At 44.1% G+C, this 27461-nt stretch overlaps 1 protein-coding gene across 3 annotated transcripts; it reads left to right on the top strand.

Moving 5' to 3' along the window:
• LOC139546264 (interferon alpha/beta receptor 1b-like) lies at positions 1-26541 on the top strand. Of its 3 annotated transcripts, none has more exons than XM_071354419.1 (9): positions 1-202; positions 6370-6496; positions 6720-6904; positions 13849-13975; positions 14242-14432; positions 19934-20094; positions 22204-22357; positions 22518-22675; positions 22832-26541. In XM_071354419.1, exons 1-9 carry the CDS (start codon positions 151-153, stop codon positions 23210-23212), a joined length of 1536 nt encoding a protein of 511 aa, XP_071210520.1. In that variant the 5' UTR covers positions 1-150; the 3' UTR covers positions 23213-26541. The 3 variants fall into 3 exon arrangements, with proteins under 3 accessions (XP_071210520.1, XP_071210522.1, XP_071210521.1); XM_071354421.1 differs by lacking the exon at positions 1-202 and adding an exon at positions 409-430; XM_071354420.1 differs by lacking the exon at positions 1-202 and adding an exon at positions 1017-1628.
• Positions 26542-27461: the final 920 nt, after the last annotated feature.

Here is a 27461-nt window from a genome sequence, read left to right on the forward strand (position 1 = left end):
GATTGTTTATCCTGGTGATGTTCACTGGGTGATAGACCAAATCAACTGGCACACAGCAACTAAAACTGGGAGTGGGAAAATGAACGATCTGTGAAGGTAGTTTGGGAAAAACGTACCGTTGGATTACTTGTTAAATAATCATTATTCATCATGAACGTGGGCTTTGCACTCGTTCTCCTCTGGTCTCTCCCAATAACCAATGGTAAGTACAGTAACTAGCTAATTTAGCTATAGTTAGATCCCTGTAAGGGATTATTATATTTGTTTTTACATATATTTGTAAATCTTTATTTAACTAGGCAAATCGGTTAATGACAGCCTACCCCGGCCAAACCCTCCCCTAACCAGGACAACGCTGGGCCAATTGTGCGCCGCCCTATGGGACTCCAGATCACCAGCTGGTTGTGATACAGCCCGGGATCGAACCGGGGTCTGTAGTGATGCCTCTAAATCAAATCGTATTGGTCACATACACATGTTTAGCAGATGTTATTGCGAGTGTAGCGAAATGCTTGTGCTTCTAGTTCCGACAGTGCAGCAATATCTAATATGTAACCTAACAATTCCACAACTACATAATACACACAAATCTAAGTAAAGGAATAAGAATATATTTATATAAATATATGAATGAGCAATGACAGAGCGGCATAGGCAAGATGAAATAGATGGTTTAAAATACAGTATATACATATGAGATGTAGATGAGTAATGCAAGATATGTAAACATTATTAAAGTGGCCAATGATTTAAAGTCTGTATGTAGGCAGCAGCCTGTCTGTGTTAGTGATGGCTGTTTAACTGTCTGATGGCCTTGAGATAGAAGCTGGTTTTCAGTCTCTCCGCGGTGTGGTAATCCTAACCCTAGCACTGAGATGCAGTGCCTTAGACCGCTGCACCACTCGATAGCTACATTAGGACGAAATTGGGTTTAGCTATATAGATGTTGGCCCCGGTGTTATATGGATACAATTGTTACGTCTTCGCATCCACTCTGGAGTGCCAGGGTGCTCTGGACGTTCGAAAATGCAAAGCATTGATTGTCCGTTCATAAATTCAGAACGCACACTGGACGCTCTGGTTGATCGGAGCGTTCCGACATCAACCGCAGTCAAGCACCCAAGCTAACTGGCTAAAGCTACTTTCAGACATTTTAATACGAGTTCACCTCCTTCTGACCATTTTTCCTCGCCCTAGAAGAGCTGATTAGGTTGTGTTCATGTTATCTAGAGGGATGGTGACTGTGCTGCTGGCAATCATTTAATAATGTTTTTTTCTGCCGACGTTTACTGACACCGGTCATATTCAACATGTGTTGCGTGTTTGTACATTCAACAGTTATTCTGCACTCCGGGACTCAGACGAGAGCGCGCTGGAGTCGGAATAGATAGCCAGAGTTGAATTCACGAACGCACAGCTCGTTCTTGACTCCCGGTTCCATTACACAGGGTTAGGATTGGATTCCCACACAGCCATATTTCCACGTTACAGTGCTTGTTAACGGAAAACAGCTACCTGTGCTAATTAGCTAGCCATCAGCGTCTCCGAACACCGACAGACGCCGAAAATGTGTATTCACTGAAAAATACTGTCGGCTGCAACTGTGTACACCTTTAAAACAGTGTACAGTAAGTATATTTTGCGTTTGTTAAATTATTTTGATGTGATATGAAAGTAAAGGGATTTGTTTCTAGAACCATACCAGAATTGTGAATCGATTCACGTTTAAATGGAGTATTTGGCTGTTTTGTTTTCGAGACAATTTGCGCTTTAAACAAAACCTGTACATTAATTTGGACTAAGGATTAACCAAATAGACCACAGTCTGTCGTTTCCAATGGGCGCAAATTTGATCTGAGTAGGCAGAACAAGCAAGGAGGTGGGCAGAGCCTAACAAGCGAGCTAGATCCGATTGGCACGTTCAAGCATGTATTTGCAAAATGGGTTTGGCGACTGCCAGGAGGGCGCTACTTGCCCGAATGCATAGTTCCAACTGTAACGTTTTGAGCAAGAATAATGGGTTTGGCAGTTTTTCATGTTTTGGGCTAGGCCCCTTTAGTTCCAGTGAAGGAAAATCTTAATGATACGACATTCTAGACGATTCTGTGCTTCAAACTTTGTGGCAACAATTTGGGGAAGCCCTTTCTTGTTTCGGTATGATAATGCCCCCATGCACAAAGTGAGGTCCATTTAGAAATGGTTTGTTGAGATCGGTGTGGAAGAACTTGACTGGCCTGCACAGAGCCCTGACCTCAACCGTATTGAACACCTTTGGGATGAATTGCAATGCCGACTACAAGCCAGGCCTAATCGCCCAATATCAGTCCCCAACCTCACAAATGGAGTGGCTGAACCTGGCTGAATGGAAGCAAGTCCCTGCAGCAGTGTTCCAACATCTAGTGGAAATCCTTCCCAGAAGAGTGGAGGCTGTTATAGCAGCAAACGGGGGACCAACGCCAATGCCCATGATTTTGGAGAGATGTTTGACGAGCAGGTGTAACAGTATAACTTTAAACCGTCCCCTCGCCCCGACACGGGCGCGAACCAGGGACCCTCTGCACACGTCAACAACAGTCGCCCACGAAGCGTCGTTACCCATCGCTCCACAAAAGCCGCGGCCCTTGCTGAGCAAGGGGAAACCCTACTTAAGTCTCAGAGCAAGTGACGTAACTGATTGAAATGCTAGTAGCGCGTACCCGCTAACTAGCTAGCCATTTCACATCCGTTACACAGGCGTCCACATACTTTTGGCCTTGTAGTGTATATTTTCTAATTTGTCTTTCATGAGGGAGGATAATGGAAGGAACAAGTACAATTAGACCTTTCAGTTAGTGTTTTTACTGATATCAATTTTGTTTATGAATTAAGTGATTAAGACAATTCCATTACCAAATTGTTAATGGAATTTCTGAAAAATTCGGTAGCGGAATTTATGAAATTGAATTGGCTACATTTGGAATTTATAGTAGTCACACCATCGTTGGGTTCACAAGTTTGGATAGTAGAGTACAGTGAAGCAGTACATTACAGTACACAGATCACACGACTTGAGTACACTGAGCTGTACTGTGGTGTACTTTTATGGCCAAACTTGTGAAACATAGATGTCAATGCTTGGTTCAGATTTGGTCCGGAACAACCAAATTTGGTCTTGTTTGGATGCAGAGCTCCTTTAGAATAATACCCAAGTATGCAAAGGAGGATATTGCATATTTATACCTTTTGTGTACTTACTTGGGTCTACGCTGTCGCTGACGTATTTTATAAGGAGCACATTGCATGTTGAAGTTGAGAAAAATGTAAGCGCACAACAACAAAAAATGTAGGAGCACAATGCAAAAATATTTGCGCTAATATTGCTAGAATACTTAATTGTTCCAGGCGCATTGGTGCTCCTAAATAAATAAAAAAATCCTGGTCACACAGCATAATACACTGCTCAAAAAAATAAAGGGACCGCTTAAACAACACAATGTAACTCCAAGTCAATCACACTTCTGTGAAATCAAACTGTCCACTTAGGAAGCAACACTGATTGACAATAAATTTCACATGCTGTTGTGCAAATGGAATAGACAAAAGATGGAAATTATAGGCAATTAGCAAGACACCCCCAATAAAGGAGTGGTTCTGCAGGTGGTGACCACAGACCACTTCTCAGTTCCTATGCTTCCTGGCTGATGTTTTGGTCACTTTTGAATGCTGGCGGTGCTTTCACTCTAGTGGTAGCATGAGACTGAGTCTACATCCCACACAAGTGGCTCAGGTAGTGCAGCTCATCCAGGATGGCACATCAATGCGAGCTGTGGCAAGAAGGTTTGCTGTGTCTGTCAGCGTAGTGTCCAGAGCATGGAGGCGCTACCAGGAGACAGGCCAGTACATCAGGAGATGTGGAGAAGGCCGTAGGAGGGCAACAACCCAGCAGCAGGACCGCTATCTCCGCCTTTGTGCAAGGAGGGGCACTGCCAGAGCCCTGCAAAATGACCTCCAGCAGGCCACAGGCCACATTTTACTGAAATTCTCTCGCCAGACTTTGCATCTGCGGAGTTCTTTCATAACAATTTAGGCAACAGGGATCTCGATCCAGGATGGGATTGAATGTCTCTACAGTGACCAATAAACTAAATCTTGACATCTAGCCACTTAGCTAGCAAGTTGGCAGCCAAATGCATAGCTGGAGCCCCTGAGCTGGATATAATTTGACACGTCTTAGATTTCTTATAGTTATACTTGGTTTAGCAGGCATCCTGGCTGTGTAGGCGGCACCCCCCACGTGCGCACAAAAAACGACTAAGAACGGTTGCAATTTACCTAGACAGGTGTGTGCCTATTCCCATCTTGTCCAGTCTATTGAATTTACCACAGGTGGACTCCAAGTTGTAGAAACATCTTAAGGATGATCAATGGAAACAGGATGCACCTGAGCTCAATTTTGAGTCTCGTAGCAAAGGGTCTGAATCGTTATGTTTTAGAAATAAGGTTGTAACATAACAAAATGTGGGAAAAGTCAAGGCTTCTGAAAACTCTCTGAATGCACTGTATCTATTGCTATATAATGTTTTTCTTCTGGCTGAATACTGTCATCTGTGTAAACTTCTGTCCTGGACACTTGCGTGTAATCCGAGCAGAAACAAATAAACTAGCGTACATCCTCTGCTGCTATTATAACCAGTTAGATACACAGAACTCTGGGAAAACTGGTCATTTATAATACATACACACACCAGACGGACGCATCGCTGTTAGAAGATCCAGAGCAAATTCTAGCCCTTATGTATAAATTCACTCTGCTCCGTCCTCTGTCAATTACATTTTGTTCTTGTGTAAATGTGTGCTGACTGATCAACACCGTGTCTAGTTACTTTTCAATGTGTTTCTGAAAACCTTCAATGTGTTTCACCATCCACAAGTTTAAAAAAATAGCAGGGGTGTGGGTTGCACATGAAGCATCCAGGTCAAACAACATAATGATCATTCCTTGCTTGCGCGACATGTGCACAGTCAAAAAACGTAACGTTTGCTAACTTTGGTTAGCTATGTGACAAAATGCAAGTGTTCTTGAACCCATCTACTGTTTTAAGACTAAGTTAACCAAGCAAGATGACTAAACCAACCGGAGGGGATATTTAGACCATTGTCTTTCGTGTGTAATAAGCCTATAGCCTGCGGTTTATTTTTACCGCAGTCATCTGTGTTTTCATTTGAAGCATATTGTTATACGTGGCTTGTTTGGATCATTTGCAAAGACATTGGTAACTTTATTGTAGTCAAATTTTGTTCTGAAGTTATCGCAGTCACAGAGCAACAGATAAACCATGTGATTTAATGTTTACTGGAGAGCATAGGTGGAGTTCGCATTGTTGTCCTCAGGAATTTCCTTTTTCGGCTTCTGACCAATTTGAATAATCTACAAGTACATCACATTTCCAGAGTGGACTCTGCTAATTCTGTGTGAAACAGTTTATGAGCACCACCAACACAGTGAATGGGGGAAAATGGATTCAAAGGCAATCCATCTGCTGGTGACTTGCTTTATGTGCAATCCTAAAGGACGGCTGTGATTGGTTAATGACCTATAATTACCATTTCTATGTAATAGACTGGATCATATCATTAAATGTACCAGAGCCTACTCTAGAAATGTTTATTTTTGAAGAAGAGTATATTGTTTACAAACTGTCTAAAAATAAGCTAAATCGAAAAGTGTTGTTTTGAGATCAATATTTTTTTTAATGTTGAATAAATCAATGTGACGATTTTTATTTAAAATAGTCCAGACATACTCCATATTTGAGGGAACACTACAAGGAGTTATAATGACACCAAGATGTCTATCATGTACGGTTTACAGATCATTAGGGTCTTACATGGCCACTTTCATCATGTTTAAAAAATAATAATTGTTTGCTACAAAGGTAAAACGCATGGTAAACATCCTCCCAATGCCGTTCCTATGTGAGAATTACAAGAACATTCTGAGAGACTGAAAATATTTCTCGCTGGCGTGGAATCGTCCAATAGAAGCGCTGGCTTGCTAGTGAGGTCAATGTCATTGTTGCACGTCTATTGTTTCTTTCTCACCACAGGAATGTGTTTGCTTATTGGTTCTTCAGAGATTTTAAATATTGGATCAATTCCTCTTTTGTTGAATATTTCATATTGTCCACAGGACATGTGAATAGGTGGTTGGCTGTGAAGTAGTGATGAAATACACAGCCTAAAGTATGCAAATGGTTAGGTTATTTTAACTTCACAGTTGCTGCCGAATCAGTTGATTATATCCAACTCCCATCATGTAATCAACACGGTACCAAACAGTGAAGAACTTCTCAATGACGCGGTCTGCCTGTCTTACTCTCTGTGTTTCAGTGCTTGCAGAGCTGCTACAACCTCAGAACCTGACTCTGCTCACCCTGAACACACAGTACGTACTGACGTGGGACTGGGACCAGACGACCACAGGCAACGCTGTTACCTTCACTGTAGAGTACATGGCGTAAGTCACCAGATGTACGCACACCACCCCCGCAGAACCCTCCACCCCTCTTACATGTCACGTACTGTATTTCACCTCCCCCCTCCTACATGTCACACATGATACCGTATTTCACCTCCTACACCCAAACAGTGACTCGTATGTTTTATTTTACCACAGTCATGATCTGGTATTAGGCCAAGACTGCCTCTCATCACTGACCCTCTCGCTCGCTCCCCAACAGGAAGTACAAGATGAAGATGAAGAAGAGGAGCTGGATCTGTGTCTGTGAAAGGACCACACACACCCGCTGTGACCTCACAGGTTCTGATCTGTACTACCTGGGCAAATACATGCTCCGAGTCCAAGCCAGCGCAGACGGAGTCAACTCAGACTGGGTCTACATAGAGTTCTGCCCTGATATAGATGGTGAGAGAGGAATGGGAGAAGGCAGACAGACTTGAGCACAGATGGAAAAACTAAATGAGAGAAGAAAATAAACACAGTTGCGAACATTCACACATTTAAACGCCCACCAACAGCCACACACCAACAGCCACACGCTTGTGTTGATATAGCTTTCAGAAGTTGTAAAGGCACTCAAATCTATTACTCTTAAGAAAGCGGCTGGCCCGGATGAATTGAACCCTCATTTTTCAAATAATGGGTGCAGAGATTATTGCTGCCCCTCACTCATATGGTAAATCTTTCATTGGCGAGTAATACCATTCCTAAAGTCTGGAAAGCAGCCTACGTCACGCCTTTACATAAGGGTGGAAATCTGTCCCAGTTGGATAACTATCGTCACATATCTAAACTGTCTGCACATGCAAACATTTTGGAAAAAACTGAGTTATGAGTTCATCAGTTTTATCTCAATTCCAGTCGGGTTTTAAAGCCAAGTATACTGCCCTACCAAGCAAAAAGCCAGTAACTGCTCATAGCGTGGAACTGAGGAAAAAGGGCTTTTATTTACCTTGGTTTCACAGTAACTTTATGCAGTTACTGCTAACATGACCCCCATTTTCACCAAAACACAATACAATAGAGGCAGAATACTTGTCCACATGATTAAGCATGTATTTAATGGAGCAAAAATGACTAACTCATTTTCTACCAAATGATCAGTTACTGCCTGTCACGTTCCTGACCTTGTTTTCCTTTTGTATTGTTGTGTTTAGTGGGTCAGGACGTGAGCTGGGTGGGCAGTCTGTGTTGTTTGTTCTATGTTAAGTGTCAGGTTTAATTGACCTTGTATGGCTCTCAATCAGAGGCAGGTGTTTTCGTTTTCCTCTGATTGAGAGACATACATAGGGAGGTTGTTTCACATCGACTGTGCCGCAAAAGCATGCTCGTGCGGCAGAGTCGATTTCCACGCTTATAAACCCAGGGTCGTTACAATACACACAAATCTACATTTACATTTAAGTCATTTAGCTGACGCTCTTATCCAGAGCGACTTACAAATTGGAAAGTTCATACATATTGGTCCCCCCCCATCCTGGTCCCCCCCGTGGGGAATGAACCCACAACCCTGGCGTTGCAAACGCCATGCTCTACCAACTGAGCCACACGGGACCGTGTAAAGGAATGGGGGGTCTGTAAAGGAATGGAATAAGAATATATTTATATAAATATATGGACGAGCAATGACAGAGCGCCATAGGCAAGATGAAATAGATGGTATAAAATACAGTATATACATATGAGATGATGAGATGAGTAATGCAAGATATGTAAACATTATTAAAGTGGCCAATGATTTAAAGTCTGTATGTAGGCAGCAGCCTCTCTGTGTTAGTGATGGCTGTTTAACAGTCTGATGGCCTTGAGATAGAAGCTGGTTTTCAGTCTCTCGGCGGTGTGGTAATCCTACCCCTAGCACTGAGATGCAGTGCCTTAGACCGCTGCACCACTCGATAGCTACATTAGGACGAAATTGGGTTTAGCTATATGGATGTTGGCCCCGGTTTTATATGGATACGATTGTTACGTCTTCGCATCCACTCTGGAGTGCCAGGGTGCTCTGGACGTTCGAAAATGCAAAGCATTGATTGTCCGTTCATAAATTCAGAACGCACACTGGACGCTCTGGTTGATCGGAGCGTTCCGACATCAACCGCAGTCAAGCACCCAAGCTAACTGGCTAAAGCTACTTTCAGACATTTTAATACGAGTTCACCTCCTTCTGACCATTTTTCCTCGCCCTAGAAGAGCTGATTAGGTTGTGTTCATGTTATCTAGAGGGATGGTGACTGTGCTGCTGGCAATCATTTAATAATGTTTTTTTCTGCCGACGTTTACTGACACCGGTCATATTCAACATGTGTTGCGTGTTTGTACATTCAACAGTTATTCTGCACTCCGGGACTCAGACGAGAGCGCGCTGGAGTCGGAATAGATAGCCAGAGTTGAATTCACGAACGCACAGCTCGTTCTTGACTCCCGGTTCCATTACACAGGGTTAGGATTGGATTCCCACACAGCCATATTTCCACGTTACAGTGCTTGTTAACGGAAAACAGCTACCTGTGCTAATTAGCTAGCCATCAGCGTCTCCGAACACCTGTGTTTAAACAAAGACAGACGCCGAAAATGTGTATTCACTGAAAAATACTGTCGGCTGCAACTGTGTACACCTTTAAAACAGTGTACAGTAAGTATATTTTGCGTTTGTTAAATTATTTTGATGTGATATGAAAGTAAAGGGATTTGTTTCTAGAACCATACCGGAATTGTGAATCGATTCACGTTTAAATGGAGTATTTGGCTGTTTTGTTTTCGAGACAATTTGCGCTTTAAACAAAACCTGTACATTAATTTGGACTAAGGATTAACCAAATAGACCACAGTCTGTCGTTTCCAATGGGCGCAAATTTGATCTGAGTAGGCAGAACAAGCAAGGAGGTGGGCAGAGCCTAACAAGCGAGCTAGATCCGATTGGCACGTTCAAGCATGTATTTGCAAAATGGGTTTGGCGACTGCCAGGAGGGCGCTACTTGCCCGAATGCATAGTGCCAACTGTAACGTTTTGAGAAAGAATAATGGGTTTGGCAGTTTTTCATGTTTTGGGCTATGCCCCTTTAGTTCCAGTGAAGGGAAATCTTAATGATACGACATTCTAGACGATTCTTTTCTTTCAAACTTAGTGGCAACAATTTGGGGAAGCCCTTTATTGTTTCGGTATGATAATGCCCCCATGCACAAAGTGAGGTCCATTTAGAAATGGTTTGTTGAGATCGGTGTGGAAGAACTTGACTGGCCTGTGTAACAGTATAACTTTACGTCCGCCCCCTCGTCCTGACACGGGCGCGAACCAGGGACACATCAACAACAGTCACCCTCGAAGCATCGTTACCCATCGCTCCACAAAAGCCGCGGCCCTTGCAGAGCAAGGGGAACCACTACTTCAGTGTCTCAGAGCAAGTGACGTCAACGACTGAAAGGCTGCTAGCGCGCACCACCGCTAACTAGCTAGCCATTTCACATCGGTTACACCTGCACAGAGCCCTGACCTCAACCCTATTGAACACCTTTGGGATTAATTGGAATGCCGACTACGAGCCAGGCCTAATCGCCCAACCTCACAAATGCTCTCCTGGCTGAATGGAAGCAAGTCCCTGCAGCAGTGTTCCAACATCTAGTGGAAATCCTTCCCAGAAGAGTGGAGGCTGTTATGACAGAAAACGGGGGACCAACGCCAATGCCCATGATTTTGAAATTAGATTGTTGACGAGCAGGCGTCCACATACTTTTGGCCATGTGGTGTGTATTTTCAAATGTGTATTTCATGAGGGAGGATAATGGAAGGAACAAGTATAATTAGACCTTTCAGTTAGTGTTTTTACTGACATCAATTTTGTTTATGAATTAAGTGATTAAGACAATTCCATTACCAAATTGTTAATGGAATTTCTAAAAAATTCGGTAGCGGAATTTATGAAATTGAATTGGCTACATTTGGAATTTATAGTAGTCACACCATCGTTGGGTTCACAAGTTTGGATCGTAGAGTATAGTGAAGCAGTACATTACAGTACACAGATCACACGACTTGAGTACACTGTACTCTATTGAGCTGTACTGTGGTGTACTTTTATGGCCAAATTTGTGAAACATAGATGTCAATGTTTGGATCGGAACAACCAAATTTGGTCTTGTTTGGATGCAGAGCTCCTTTAGAATAATACCCAAGTATGCAAAGGAGGATATTGCATATTTATACCTTTTGTGTACTTACTTGGGTCTACGCTGTCGCTGACGTATTTTATAAGGAGCACATTGCATGTTGAAGTTGAGAAAAATGTAAGCGCACAACAACAAAAAAATGTAGGAGCACAATGCAAAAATATTTGCGCTAATATTGCTAGAATACTTAATTGTTCCAGGCGCATTGGTGCTCCTAAATAAAATAAAAATCCTGGTCACACAGCATTATACACTGCTCAAAAAAATAAAGGGACCGCTTAAACAACACAATGTAACTCCAAGTCAATCACACTTCTGTGAAATCAAACTGTCCACTTAGGAAGCAACACTGGTTGACAATACATTTCACATGCTGTTGTGCAAATGGAATAGACAAAAGGTGGAAATTATAGGCAATTAGCAAGACACCCCCAATAAAGGAGTGGTTCTGCAGGTGGTGACCAGACCACTTCTCAGTTCCTATGCTTCCTGGCTGATGTTTTGGTCACTTTTGAATGCTGGCAGTGCTTTCGCTCTAGTGGTAGCATGAGACGGAGTCTACAACCCACACAAGTGGCTCAGGTAGTGCAGCTCATCCAGGATGGCACATCAATGCAAGCTGTGGCAAGAAGGTTTGCTGTGTCTGTCAGCGTAGTGTCCAGAGCATGGAGGCGCTACCAGGAGACAGGCCAGTACATCAGGAGATGTGGAGAAGGCCGTAGGAGGGCAACAACCCAGCAGCAGGACCGCTATCTCCGCCTTTGTGCAAGGAGGGGCACTGCCAGAGCCCTGCAAAATGACCTCCAGCAGGCCACAGGCCACATTTTACTGAAATTCTCTCGCCAGACTTTGCATCTGCGGAGTTCTTTCATAACAATTTAGGCAACAGGGATCTCGATCCAGGATGGGATTGAATGTCTCTACAGTGACCAATAAACTAAATCTTGACATCTAGCCACTTAGCTAGCAAGTTGGCAGCCAAATGCATAGCTGGAGCCCCTGAGCTGGATATAATTTGACACGTCTTAGATTTCTTATAGTTATACTTGGTTTAGCAGGCATCCTGGCTGTGTAGGCGGCACCCCCCACGTGCGCACAAAAAACGACTAAGAACGGTTGCAATTTACCTAGACAGGTGTGTGCCTATTCCCATCTTGTCCAGTCTATTGAATTTACCACAGGTGGACTCCAAGTTGTAGAAACATCTTAAGGATGATCAATGGAAACAGGATGCACCTGAGCTCAATTTTGAGTCTCGTAGCAAAGGGTCTGAATCGTTATGTTTTAGAAATAAGGTTGTAACATAACAAAATGTGGGAAAAGTCAAGGGTTCTGAAAACTCTCTGAATGCACTGTATCTATTGCTATATAATGTTTTTCTTCTGGCTGAATACTGTCATCTGTGTAAACTTCTGTCCTGGACACTTGCGTGTAATCCGAGCAGAAACAAATAAACTAGCGTACATCCTCTGCTGCTATTATAACCAGTTAGATACACGGAACTCTGGGAAAACTGGTCATTTATAATACATACACACACCAGACGGACGCATCGCTGTTAGAAGATCCAGAGCAAATTCTAGCCCTTATGTATAAATTCACTCTGCTCCGTCCTCTGTCAATTACATTTTGTTCTTGTGTAAATGTGTGCTGACTGATCAACACCGTGTCTAGTTACTTTTCAATGTGTTTCTGAAAGCCTTCAATGTGTTTCACCATCCACAAGTTTAAAAAAATAGCAGGGGTGTGGGTTGCACATGAAGCATCCAGGTCAAACAACATAATGATCATTCCTTGCTTGCGCGACATGTGCACAGTCAAAAAACGTAACGTTTGCTAACTTTGGTTAGCTATGTGACAAAATGCAAGTGTTCTTGAACCCATCTACTGTTTTAAGACTAAGTTAACCAAGCAAGATGACTAAACCAACCGGAGGGGATATTTAGACCATTGTCTTTCGTGTGTAATAAGCCTATAGCCTGCGGTTTATTTTTACCGCAGTCATCTGTGTTTTCATTTGAAGCATATTGTTATACGTGGCTTGTTTGGATCATTTGCAAAGACATTGGTAACTTTATTGTAGTCAAATTTTGTTCTGAAGTTATCGCAGTCACAGAGCAACAGATAAACCATGTGATTTAATGTTTACTGGAGAGCATAGGTGGAGTTCGCATTGTTGTCCTCAGGAATTTCCTTTTTCGGCTTCTGACCAATTTGAATAATCTACAAGTACATCACATTTCCAGAGTGGACTCTGCTAATTCTGTGTGAAACAGTTTATGAGCACCACCAACACAGTGAATGGGGGAAAATGGATTCAAAGGCAATCCATCTGCTGGTGACTTGCTTTATGTGCAATCCTAAAGGACGGCTGTGATTGGTTAATGACCTATAATTACCATTTCTATGTAATAGACTGGATCATATCATTAAATGTACCAGAGCCTACTCTAGAAATGTTTATTTTTGAAGAAGAGTATATTGTTTACAAACTGTCTAAAAATAAGCTAAATCGAAAAGTGTTGTTTTGAGATCAATATTTTTTTTAATGTTGAATAAATGAATGTGACGATTTTTATTTAAAATAGTCTAGACATACTCCATATTTGAGGGAACACTACAAGGAGTTATAATGACACCAAGATGTCTATCATGTACGGTTTACAGATCATTAGGGTCTTACATGGCCACTTTCATCATGTTTAAAAAATAATAATTGTTTGCTACAAAGGTAAAACGCATGGTAAACATCCTCCCAATGCCGTTCCTATGTGAGAATTACAAGAACATTCTGAGAGACTGAAAATATTTCTCGCTGGCGTGGAATCGTCCAATAGAAGCGCTGGCTTGCTAGTGAGGTCAATGTCATTGTTGCACGTCTATTGTTTCATTCTCACCACAGGAATGTGTTTGCTTATTGGTTCTTCAGAGATTTTAAATATTGGATCAATTCCTCTTTTGTTGAATATTTCATATTGTCCACAGGACATGTGAATAGGTGGTTGGCTGTGAAGTAGTGATGAAATACACAGCCTAAAGTATGCAAATGGTTAGGTTATTTTAACTTCACAGTTGCTGCCGAATCAGTTGATTATATCCAACTCCCATCATGTAATCAACACGGTACCAAACAGTGAAGAACTTCTCAATGACCCGGTCTGCCTGTCTTACTCTCTGTGTTCCAGTGCTTGCAGAGCTGCTACAACCTCAGAACCTGACTCTGCTCACCCTGAACACACAGTACGTACTGACGTGGGACTGGGACCAGACGACCACAGGCAACGCTGTTAACTTCACTGTAGAGTACATGGCGTAAGTCACCAGATGTACGCACACCACCCCCGCAGAACCCTCCACCCCATCTTACATGTCACGTACTGTATTTCACCTCCCCCCTCCTACATGTCACACATGATACCGTATTTCACCTCCCCCCTCCTACATGTCACACATGATACCGTATTTCACATCCTACACCCAAACAGTATCTCGTCTGTTTTAATTTACCACAGAGTCATGATCTGGTATTAGGCCAAGACTGCCTCTCATCACTGACCCTCTCGCTCGCTCCCCAACAGGAAGTACCAGATGAAGATGAAGAAGAGGAACTGGAGCTGGATCTGTGTCTGTAAAAGGACCACACACACCCGCTGTGACCTCACAGGTTCTGATCTGTACTACCTGGGCAAATACATGCTCCGAGTCCAAGCCAGCGCAGACGGAGTCAACTCAGACTGGGTCTACATAGAGTTCTGCCCTGATATAGATGGTGAGAGAGGAATGGGAGAAGGCAGACAGACTTGAGCACAGATGGAAAAACTAAATGAGAGAAGAAAATAAACACAGTTGCGAACATTCACACATTTAAACGCCCACCAACAGCCACACACCAACAGCCACACACCAACAGCCACACACCAACAGCCACACACCAACAGCCACACACCAACAGCCACACGCTTGTGTTGATTGAGCTTTCAGAAGTTGTAAAGGCACTCAAATCTATTACTCTTAAGAAAGCGGCTGGCCCGGATGAATTGAACCCTCATTTTTCAAATAATGGGTGCAGAGATTATTGCTGCCCCTCACTCATATGGTAAATCTTTCATTGGCGAGTAATACCATTCCTAAAGTCTGGAAAGCAGCCTACGTCACGCCTTTACATAAGGGTGGAAATCTGTCCCAGTTGGATAACTATCGTCACATATCTAAACTGTCTGCACATGCAAACATTTTGGAAAAAACTGAGTTATGATTTCATCAGTTTTATCTCAATTCCAGTCGGGTTTTAAAGCCAAGTATACTGCCCTACCAAGCAAAAAGCCAGTAACTGCTCATAGTGTGGAACTGAGGAAAAAGGGCTTTTATTTACCTTGGTTTCACAGTAACTTTATGCAGTTACTGCTAACATGACCCCCATTTTCACCAAAACACAATACAATAGAGGCAGAATACTTGTCCACATGATTAAGCATGTATTTAATGGAGCAAAAATGACTAACTCATTTTCTACCAAATGATCAGTTACTGCCTTTTTGCTTGGTAGGGCAGTATAGTACAATTACTGCACTAAGGTTGTTGGGGATTTTTTTAGATGTTCACTTTTTATCGACTTGTCAAAGGCCTTCGACACCATTGACTATGCCCTGCTGTTGTATAGACTAAATAAAAGTCAGTTTAAGTGTTGATGCTTTGTATTGGTTCCAAAATGACCTTTCTGACAGAACAGTGTGTAGCACAACAGGGAATGGAATCTGAGTTTCGAAGGCTTACGAAAGGAGTTCCCCAGGGCTCAACTTTAGGTCCGATCCTTTTTACACTGTATATAAATGATATAGGGAAGACTGTTGACACTGATTTATTCTTGCGCATCTACTATTGAGATCGCTTTTCAGGACTTATAGTTGGCTTTTGATGTTATTCAGAGGCATCTTTTCGAATTGACACGTGCTTTTTTTTTTTTTTTGTAAACAGATGGTCACTTTCAGATTTTAACTATGAAAGGCCAGCAAATTGATAGGGTCACCTCCTATAATATCTATGGGAATTAGTTGGATGAAAAGCTGAATTTTAAACAGCACATTGTTAACCTTGAAGAAACTGACGTTGAAATTGGGTTTCTATTTTAGGGACAAATCTTGCTTTTCAATGTCTGTCAGAAATGATCTTGTTCAAAGCACTTTGTTATCGGTCCTCGATTATGGTGATATTGTCTATGTGTAACCGATGTGAAATGGCTAGCTAGTTAGCGGTGGTGCGCGCTAATAGCGTTTCAATCGGTGACGTCACTCGCTCTGAGACCTTGAAGTAGTTGTTCCCCTTGCTCTGCAAGGGCCGTGGCTTTTGTGGTGCGATGGGTAACAATGCTTCGTGGGTGTCAGTTGTTGATGTGTGCAGAGGGTCCCTGGTTCGAGCCCAGGTAGGGGCGAGGACAGGGGAGAGGACATGCAGGCCTCCACAAGTACCTTAAACTCTGGACACGGTGTATCATGGTGCTTTAAGATTCACAACAAATGCTACATCAATTACCCATGGTGCAATTATGGATTTTTTTATATTTTATTTAACATTTATTGAACCAGGGAAGTCAGTTAAGAATAAATTCTTATTTGCAATGACGGCCTACCAAAAGGCCTCCTGCGGGGAAATAAATACAATATAAATATTGGACAAAACACACATCATGACAAGAGTGACAACACTACATAAAGAGAGACCTAAGACGTCATGTGTTGCTATGTTGTCAACACAGCATGGTGGCAACGTAAGAAAAACAACATGGTAGCAACACAACATGGTAGCAGCACAAAACATGGTACAAACATTATTGGGCACAGACAACCGCGCAAGAAGGTAGACAACAATACATCACACGAAGCAGCCACAACTGTCAGTAAGAGTGTCCATGATTTGAGTCTTTGAATTAAGAGATTGAGATAAAACTGTCCAGTTTGAGTGTTTTTTGCAGCTCGTTCCAGTCGCTAGCTGCAGCGAACTGAAAAGAGGGACCCAGGGATGTGTGTACTTTGGGGACCTTTAACAGAATGTGACTGGCAGAACGGGTGTTGTATGTGGAGGATGAGGGCTGCAGTAGATATCTCAGATAAAGGGGAGTGAGGCCTAAGAGGGTTTTCTAAATAAGCATTAACCAGTAGGTCTTGCGACGGGTATACATAGATTACCAGTTTACAGAGGAGTGCAGTGATGTGTCCTATAAGGAGCATTGGTGGTAAATCTGATGGCTGAATGGTAAAGAACATCTAGCCGCTCGAGAGCACCTTTACCTGCCGATCTATAAATTACGTCTCCGTGATCTAGCATGGTTAGGATGGTCATCTGAATCAGGGTTAGTTTGGCAGCTGGGGTGAAAGAGGAGTGATTACGATAGAGGAAACAAAGTCTAGATTTGACTTTAGCCTGCAGCTTTGATATGTGCAGAGAGAAGGGCAGTGCACTGTCTAGCCATACTTCCAAGTACTTGTATGAAGTGACTACCTCAAGCTCTAAACCCTCAGAGGTAGTAATCACACCGGTGGGAAGAGGGGCATTCTTCTTACCAAACCACATGACCTTTTTGTTCTGAACACCTCCAAAACAAGGTTAAGGGTAGAGAAAGCCTGTTGGGCACTAAGAAAGATTTGTTGTAGAGCATTAACACAAAATCTGGGGAGGGGCCAACCTAGTATAAGACTATCGTCTGCATATAAATGGATTAGAGAGCTTCCTACTGCCTGAGCTATGTTGTTGATGTAAATTGAGAAGAGCGTGGGGCCTAGGCTTGAGCCTTGGGGTACTCCCTTGGTGACAGGCAGTGGCTGAGACCGCAGATGTTCTGACTTTATACACTGCACTCTTTGAGAGAGGTAGTTAGCAAACCAGGCCAAAGACCCATCAGACACCAATCCTCCTTAGCTGGCTCACAAGAATGGAATGGTCTACTGTATCAAAAGCTTTGGCCAAGTCAATAGAAATAGCAGCACAATATTGCTTAGAATCAATGGCAATGGTGACATCATTTAGGACCTTTTTAAGGTTGCAGTGACGCATCAATAACCTGAGCAGAAAACATTGCATAGCAGAGAGAATACTATAGACATCAAGAAAGCTAGTCAGTTGATTATTGACAAGTTTTTCCATCACTTTTGATAAACAGGGCAAAATAGAAATTGGCCTATAACAATTAGGATCAGCTTGATCTCCCCCCTTTTTAAATAAAAGATGAACTGTGGCTCCCATCAAAGCAATGGGAACCTCCCCAGAAAGGAGATACAGGCTTGGCAATGATAGGGGTAAGAACATTTTTTAAGAAGAAAGGGTCTAATCCATATGACTCAGATGTTTTTTGGGGGGTCAAGTTTAAGGAATGCCATTAGCACCTCGGACTTAGTGACTGCAGGGAGAAACTTTGTAGCGGGGCAGGTGAAAAAGAGGGAGAAGCATCGGGGATAGTCACATTAGAAGGGGTGGGAAATGAGGAAATGTTGGACTGGCAATGAGGCATGGCTGAGTCAAATATGAATCCTGACTTAATAAAATGGTGATTAAAAAGCTCAGCCATGTTCTTGTCTGTAACAACCACATCATTAACATTAAGGGACATGGGCAGCTGTGAGGACAAGGGTTTATCCTCCAGGTCTTTAACCGTTTCCCAGAACTTCTTGGGGTTAGACCCACAGAGAGAGAACTGCTCCTTAAAGTAACTAACTTTGGCCTTCCGGATAGCCTGTGCACTTATTTCTCATTTGCCTGAACGAGAGCCAGTCAGCCTGAGTATGCGTGTACCAAGCCTTTCGCCAAATGCAATTCTTGAGGTGGAGTAACTCTGCCAGATCACGGTCGAACCAGGGGCTGAACCTGTTTTTTCGGTTCTCATTTTCTTTATGGGGGTGCGTTTGTTAACAATACCACTGAAAATATCAAAAAAGAAGGACCAAGCCCCTTCGACATATGGGATCAAGCTGTCTCTATCCCATTTTACAGATATAGTTAGTATGACAATTCCCGGATGTCGTCCTAAATTTGCCAAAATATGAAGTATACACGCAGAGGACACTATTGCCGTACTTTAGGGCCCATAATGCAATTCCTCAAAATGGGGAGGGGCTTCACAACATTTTCAGATTTGTAGTAAATGGCGGAAGATATGCAGCCGAAGTCCAACGAGAGCAGATACAAATTCATTGCTTTAACCTCTCTAGGGGGTGTGGGACGCTACCACCTGGCCAACATCCAGTGAAATGTAACTAATTATGACGAATGTTGAGCAATGTAATGACTTTTCACATAAGTTACGTTATGTTGGCTGACAATTTGTTACCTACGCTATCCTCACGAACCACATAGCATATTACAGTAGTATGTACCAGTATGTTAGCTAGCTACCTAACGTTGGTTGGCTACTAATACATCGGACTTGCCAGTATATCAACTATATGCTATCTAACTTAGCTAAGTTGTGTAGTTTTTTAAAGCGTGATTAAATTGTTGCTAGCAGCACAGTTACAGTTACCAACACTCTGGATAACATGAAACCAGCCTAACCAGCTCTGCTAGGGCAAGTACAATGGTCAGAGTGAAATGTTCTCTCATTTGTGTCTGGATGTAGCTAGCCAACATTAGCCAGTTACAACGGCAGCCAAGCACCCAAGCTCAGGTCAGAACACTTGGATCAACCCTAGTCCTCGGCCAGAGCGTCCAGTGTGCGCTCTGAACGCTTATGAACAGATAATCTGACAACACTCTGAATTTAGGAACGCCCAGAGTGTGCTCTGGCACTCTCAGATTGAATTTACGAACACGCCCCAAAGTCATATGATGTCCTAACTAATAATTTGTTATGCTAGCAAGAGGTTGCTCAGCAACAGCATCAACTTCCGGGATAGACGGGTGAAGCGCTAGTACGCTCAACTGAAAGAATACAGTTTAGTTTACAGTATAATACAATTAACTAATAGTATGTAGTGTATGGGTATTCGAACACAGCTTTTGTCTTTTGTATTTATCTGTAATATTTTCCGTACACGCTGCTATTTCCCTGTTTTGCCTTCTTGCCAGGTCGCCGTCGCAAATTAGACTTTTAACCTCAATGGGTCTTACCTGGTTAAATAAAATGAAAATATAACACGCACAGCCACCCTCACACACAACTAGCACAGAGACCGTTAATCTGTCCTTCACCAAGAGTCATTCCCAGAACTCTGGAGTTGCCTGTATGGCAACTATTGATTATTAGTGAGTGTATTTTGGTCTGATCTGTTCTTCCCCGTGTAGCTTCTTTGGGCCCACCGTCCAGGGTGGAGCTGGCTCCTGTGAAGAACCTGCTGGATGTGACCATCTCTGATCCCCTGAACAGCACCCAGGGCTCCATGAAGGAACACATCCCCTTCCTGGACTACCGCATCCTGTACTGGAGCCGCTCTGATGACCCTCAGGTACTGGCACAACCTTCTGCCTTTTTCTGTGGCCTCTAAAGACTCCTGGGCCTCCCCTCAGTAACCCTGGGACTGCTGTAACCTGGGCCTCCCCTCAGTAACCCTGGGACTGCTGTAACCTGGGCCTCCCCTCAGTAACCCTGGGACTGCTGTAACCTGGGCCTCCCCTCAGTAACCCTGGGACTGCTGTAACCTGGTCTTCCCCTCAGTAACCCTGGGACTGCTGTATCCTGGGCCTCCCCTCAGTAACCCTGGGACTGCTGTAACCTGGGCCTCCCCTCAGTAACCCTGGGACTGCTGTAACCTGGGCCTCCCCTCAGTAACCCTGGGACTGCTGTAACCTGGGCCTCCCCTCAGTAACCCTGGGACTGCTGTAACCTGGTCTTCCCCTCAGTAACCCTGGGACTGCTGTAACCTGGGCCTCCCCTCAGTAACCCTGGGACTGCTGTATCCTGGGCCTCCCCTCAGTAACCCTGGGACTGCTGTAACCTGGGCCTCCCCTCAGTAACCCTGGGACTGCTGTATCCTGGGCCTCCCCTCAGTAACCCTGGGACTGCTGTAACCTGGGCCTCCCCTCAGTAACCCTGGGACTGCTGTAACCTGGGCCTCCCCTCAGTAACCCTGGGACTGCTGTAACCTGGGTCTCCCCTCAGTAACCCTGGGACTGCTGTAACCTGGGCCTCCCCTCAGTAACCCTGGGACTGCTGTAACCTGGGCCTCCCCTCAGTAACCCTGGGACTGCTGTAACCTGGGCCTCCCCTCAGTAACCCTGGGACTGCTGTAACCTGGGCCTCCCCTCAGTAACCCTGGGACTGCTGTAACCTGGGCCTCCCCTCAGTAACCCTGGGACTGCTGTAACCTGGGCCTCCCCTCAGTAACCCTGGGACTGCTGTAACCTGGCCCTCCCCTCAGTAACCCTGGGACTGCTGTAACCTGGGCCTCCCCTCAGTAACCCTGGGACTGCTGTAACCTGGGCCTCCCCTCAGTAACCCTGGGACTGCTGTAACCTGGGCCTCCCCTCAGTAACCCTGGGACTGCTGTAACCTGGGCCTCCCCTCAGTAACCCTGGGACTGCTGTAACCTGGGCCTCTCCTCAGTAACCCTGGGACTGCTGTCACCTGGGCCTCCCCTCAGTAACCCTGGGACTGCTGTAACCTGGGCCTCCCCTCAGTAACCCTGAGACTGCTGTAACCTGGGCCTCCCCTCAGTAAGCCTGGGACTGCTGTAAAACACCAGAAGCTACAACAACATGTTGTAACACTCTAAACAATCATCTTAAAGATAGGAACACAAGTGTGTTCTAATGTGGTTTTCAATGCAGGTAACTGGTTGGTGCTCTGTATTCTGGAAGGTTTTGAAGTGTTCTATATTGGTGCTTTGTATTCTGGAAGGTTTTGAAGTGTTCTATGTTGGTGCTTTGTATTCTGGAAGGTTTTGAAGTGTTCTTTGTTGGTGCTTTGTATTCTGGAAGGTTTTGAAGTGTTGTATGTTGGTGCTTTGTATTCTGGAAGGTTTTGAAGTGTTCTTTGTTGGTGCTTTGTATTATGGAAGGTTTTGAAGTGTTCTATATTGGTGCTTTGTGTTCTGGAAGGTTTTGAAGTGTTCTATGTTGGTGCTTTGTATTCTGGAAGGTTTTGAAGTGTTCTATGTTGGTGCTTTGTATTCTGGAAGGTTTTGAAGTGTTCTATGTTGGTGTTTTGTATTCTGGAAGGTTTTGAAGTGTTCTATGTTGGTGCTTTGTATTCTGGAAGGTTTTGAAGTGTTCTATGTCAGTTGTTCCATGTTCTCTGGAACTCTTCCAGTTGAAACAACATCAATAACCCTTCTGCTGTGTCCCTGTGTTACACCAGAGCAGATATATGATTTCTATGTCATCTCTATATCCCAAACCTTTCCTGGTGTACCCCCAACCGTTCCACTTTTGTGACGTATTCAGGACTAGCACATCTGATTCAACTTGTAAAGGGCTTGATGATGAGTTCACCACTAGAATCCCATGTGCTCCTACTGGAATGGGTGAAATAAGTGGAACGGCTGGGGGTAGTGCAAGACAGGGCAGCGTATCCCAACCCTGTCTGATTTTATAACCTGTTCTTATTGGATGTTCAGGGTCTGAAGCCTAAAGTGGTGGACTCTAGCAACAACCTGGTGACGCTGCCTGAGCTGGAGGCCTGGACGTGGTACTGTGTCATGATCCAGTCTCGCTATTACTACTACAACAAGACTAGCAGCTACACAGAACCCCAGTGCATGCAGACAGAGGGTAGGAATGAACACTTCACACTAAAGACTTGGAGATTGGTTTCCAAATTGCTTGACAAATTACCTACCTGTGTAATGTGTGTGTAGAGATGCCAGAGAGCGTGTTTTACAGGAGCAGTTACATAATAAGGCCACTAAAGTGTGACTGTCCTCGTCCTCAGGTGACACCCCGTACTGGCAGATCTTCCTATACTTCCTGGTCTCCATGATGCTGTGTTTCCTGCTCGTGTTGCTTCCCTCCTACGCCTTCTTCATGTTCTACAGAGTCCTCAAAAACACCGTTTACCCCTCTATCCAGCTGCCTGCACACATCCAGGAGGTAGGCCTCACAAATGTTTACTCAACAGTAAACAGCATAACAGTAATATCCAGGTGTACTGTCCATCCTCTTGGTTGGTGGGTGTATCTGTGTGTTTAAGGGTGGTTGGGATTAAGCCATGACAATTATCATCTTTCTCTCTTCCCCTCCCCCCAGTACCTCTGTGACTACTCCCCCGGCTCCGACATGCCCCGCCTCCCCACTGCTGATTCAGAGGCGGAGCTGTGCTGTGATAAGCTGACCATCTGTCCTGAGGTGTTGCTCCTGGAGATACATGTCGCTCCTCCTCTCACAGCGCCCCCCTCAGCGCTGGAGCAGGACAGCGGCAAGCACATCCGCCAGGACAGCGGAGACTCTGGGATCTACTCCACAGAGGGAGGCTCCGCCCAGCAGGGTCGTAGTGGTGGGGAGCCAATCAGGAGAGACCAGGAAGTGGACTCCTGGCAGGCACTGGAGCAGGTCAAGATGGAGGCGATGGGGAGAGAGTCGGCCGACGAAAGAGATCTGGACGAGGGGGTTGTGGATGTGTGCGTCTGAGGAGAAATGGAGAGCTGGGTGGAAAGACCATCATTGATGGTTTGATTTGATTTGGTTGGCGATTTGTAATGAGGAAATGAGAATGGTCGCACAGAATGTTCTCAAGTCTCCGTCTTGCTGCCTCTCCATAAAGGTCACTGTGAAGAGAATGACGTATGAGCCAAAGACGCATCGTCACCTGTCCTGCCTACATTAAAGGAAAAATCTACTCCAAAACTATCTTATAATATTGTTTCGTTAGTCCACTGTTGATACAGTCCCAAATTGTTTTGCATGTCAACAGACAAGTTTTCAAAATATTGGACTTTCAAGAAGCAAAGTGTCACATGATGTAAAATGCATCATTGTGTGGCAAGTGACACTTCTTGAAAGTCCAATACCTTAAACTTGTCTGTTGACATGCAAAACATTTTGGGACTGTATCATCAGTGGACTAATGAATCCCATGTTGCTGTGTGTTTAAGGGTATAGAAACAAGCTTAAAAGTGTCAGATTTGGTATGGGGGGCACATTGACTTCAAGATGTCTAAAAGACCCCAGTCCACCTTTCTTTTCTATGACTTGGGTATAGAAGCTGATAAGGGTCGTGTTGGTTCCAGACTTAGTGCACTGTTGTTGCTCGAGTCTTTCACAACGTCAGCAACGTGGGGCCTTCCTCTTGACACAGCCTGGTATAGTGGTCCTGGATGACAGGGAGCTCTGCCCGAGTGATGTACTGGGCCGTATGCACCCCACTTTGTAGCGCCTGGCGATCGGGTGCCTTGTAGATGCCGTTCCAAGCGGTAATGCAGCCAGTCAAGACGCTCTCGATGGTGCAGCTGTAGAACAGCCTCCCGAGGTGTAGAGGCGCCGTCATGCCCTCTTCTCAACTGTGTGTATGGACCTTAAGTCCTTAGTGATTTGGACACTGAGGAACTTGAAGCTCTCGACCTGCTTCACTACCGCCCCATTGATGTGGATGGGGGCGTGTGTTCGCCCCTCCGGTTCCTCTAGTCCACGATCAGCTCCTGTGGTCTTGCTGACGTTGAGGGAGAGGTTGTTGTCCTGGCACCACACTACCAGGTTTCTGAACTCCACCCTATAGGCTGCCTCTTCGTCCTACGTGATAAGTCCTACCACCGTCGTGTCGTCAGCATACTTGGTGTTGGACTCGTGCGCAGTCATGGGTGAACGGAATACAGGAGGGGACTAAGCACACAGCCCTGCGGGGCCCCCGTGTTGATGGTTAGTGTGGTGGATGTGTTGTTGCCTACCCTCACCACCTGGGGGCGGCCCATCAAAGTCCAGGATCCAGTTGCAGAGGGAGGTGTTCAGACCCAGGGTCCTGAGCTTGGTGGTTAGCTTGGAAGGGACTATGGTTTTGATTGCTGAGCTGTAGTCAATGAACAGCATTCTTACATAGGTATTATTTTTGTCCAGAGGGGTGAGGGCAGTATGGAGTGCAATAGAGATTGCGTCATCTGTTGGGGCGAAATGCAAATTGGAGTGGGTCCAGGGTGTCTGGGATGATAGTGTGAGCCATGACCAACCTTTCAAAGTATTTCATGGCTATAGATGTGAGTGCTACGGGGCGATTTGCCAGCTACTCAGTGCAAACTTTGAGTATGTGGCCTGGTATTCCGTCGGGCCCCACGGCCTTGTGAATGTTAACCTGTTTGAAGGTCTTACATTGACTACGGAGAGCAAGATCATACAGTCGTACTGAACAGCTGGGGCTCTCATGCATGGTTCAGTGTTGCTTACCTCAAAGCGTGCATAAAGGCATTTAGCTCCTTTGGTAGGCTTACATCGCTAGGCAGGTCGCGGCTGGGTTTCCCGTTTATAATCTGTGGTGGATTACAAAGGGTGTGCAAGTTTTTTTTGTTACTTTTTAAAACATGAATTAGTTTGTTCTTTATGGAATCTGAAATCAAGGAAAGTGTCATGTTTTCTCTCTATCTTCTTATTATTTGACTTCATCTTTGTTTTAAAAGGTGCTTTGGTCCAACTGTTACTGGTTGGACCCCTGAGTCTTAAACAAGAACTGAATCCCTGAAGGTCTGTTTATTGATGTCTGTCTTTCTGATTGTTTGTTTTCTGAGGTGAAACAAATTCCTCCTAGAGGTTTTTTCATACAACATCATTTCGTCGAAGTTAAATTATCGGCATCATTTGGATAAAAAGTGACATAAAACAAAATGCATCCAACAAAACCATACCTTACATCTGTCAAAGCCTCATAAACACAGCCAATGCAAATGTTTGTCTATGTTTTATCATACCTAGCTGACATCTGACGTAGCATTATAGTTACCTACTGTAGGTTTAAAAAGTAGTCCTGGTCCTAAAAAGTAGTGTGCAGAAACAATTGTCGCATTTTACAGTAACACACCGACTCATTCAAGGTTTTTTGGGGGGGGTTTTCACTGTTTTCTACATTGTAGAATAATTGTGAAGACAAACTATGACATAACATATGGAATCATGTAGTAACCAAAAAAGTGTTAAACAAATCAACATATATTTTAGATTCTTCAAAGTAGCCACCCTTTGCCTTGATGCCAGGTCATCTGATGCAGCATTCCATCACTCTCCTTCATCACATAGCTCTTACACAGCTTGGAGGTGTGTTTTGGGTCATTGTCCTGTTGAAAAACAAATGAAGGTCCCACTAAGCGCAAACCAGATGGGATGGCGTTTCGCTGCAGAATGCTGTGGTAGCCATGCTGGTTAAGTGTGCCTTGACTTCTAGGACATATTTCCACCAGTCTAATGTCCATTGCCTGTGTTTCTTGGCCCAAGCAAGTCTCTTCTTCTTATTGGTGTCCTTTAGTAGTGGTTTCTTTGCAGCAATTTGACCATGAAGGCCTGATTCACACAGTCTCCTCTGAAAAGTTGATGTTGAGATGTGTCTGTTACTTGAACTCTGAAGCATTTATTTGGGCTGCAATCTGAGGTGCAGTTAACTCAAATGAACTTATCCTCTGGGTCTGCCTTTCCTGTGGTGGTCCTCATGAGAGCAAGTTTCATCATAGCGCTTGATGGTTTTTGAGAATGGACTTGAAATGTTCAGCATTTACTGACATTCATGTCTTAATGTAATGATGGACTGTCATTTGTCTTTGCTTATTTGAGATCTTCTTGCCATAATACGGACCTGGTGTTTTACCAAATATGCTGTACAATACGGAACACGCTGTACAATACTGAACACGCTGTACAATACTGAACACTCTGTACAATACTGAACACGCTGTACAATACTGAACACGCTGTACAATACTGAACACGCTGTACAATATTGCATCCAAATAGTTGAATTCATATTAAATAAATTATCTCATCTCGTACTCCTTGCCCAGGTCTTTTATTGCATACGGACACTACCTTTTTCCTAGATAAATGATGTGAGCTTGACCTATGTTACATCTGTGAAGGAAACATATTATTCATCAGTGAGTAACAACCACGTGTGGCTGTGAGAGTACATGCTGCTACATGTACACAGTCACTAACTTTTGGCCCTGTACTGATTTCCTGTGTAGTCTGTTCCTTTATGAATCACACTGGGCCGGGAAGTTGTGACCATGAACATGCTGCCGCATGTAGGGTATGATGAGAATGAGAACAAAACACAACGGAGCGTTTTTTGAGAGAGCTTCTTGTCAAAGCCTCATAAACACAGCCAATGCAAATGTTTGTCTATGTTTTATCATACCTAGCTGACATCTGACGTAGCATTATACAGTATATCACAAAAGTGAGTACACCCCTCACATTTTTGTAAATATTTGAGTATATCTTTTCATGTGACAACACTGAAGAAATGACACTTTGCTACAATGTTAAGTAGTGAGTGTACAGCTTGTATAACAGTGTAAATTTGCTGTCCCCTCAAAATAACTCAACACACAGCCATTCATGTCTAAACCGCTGGCAACAAAAGTGAGTACACCCCTAAGTGAAAATGTCCAAATTGGGCCCAATTAGCCATTTTCCCTCCCCGGTGTCATGTGACTCGTTAGTGTTACAAGGTCTCAGGTGTGAATGGGGAGCAGGTGTGTTAAATTTGGTGTCATCGCTCTCACACTCCCTCATACTGACTGGTCACTGGAAGTTCAACATGGCACCTCATGGCAAAGACCTCTCTGAGGATCTGAAAAAAAGAATTGTTGCTCTACATAAAGATGGCCTGGGCTATAAGAAGATTGCCAAGACCCTGAAACTGAGCTGCAGCACAGTGGCCAAGACCATACAGGAGTTTAACTGG

The sequence above is a fragment of the Salvelinus alpinus genome, chromosome 20 (genome assembly GCF_045679555.1).
Source record: "Salvelinus alpinus chromosome 20, SLU_Salpinus.1, whole genome shotgun sequence".
Taxonomy (NCBI): Eukaryota; Metazoa; Chordata; class Actinopteri; order Salmoniformes; family Salmonidae; genus Salvelinus; species Salvelinus alpinus.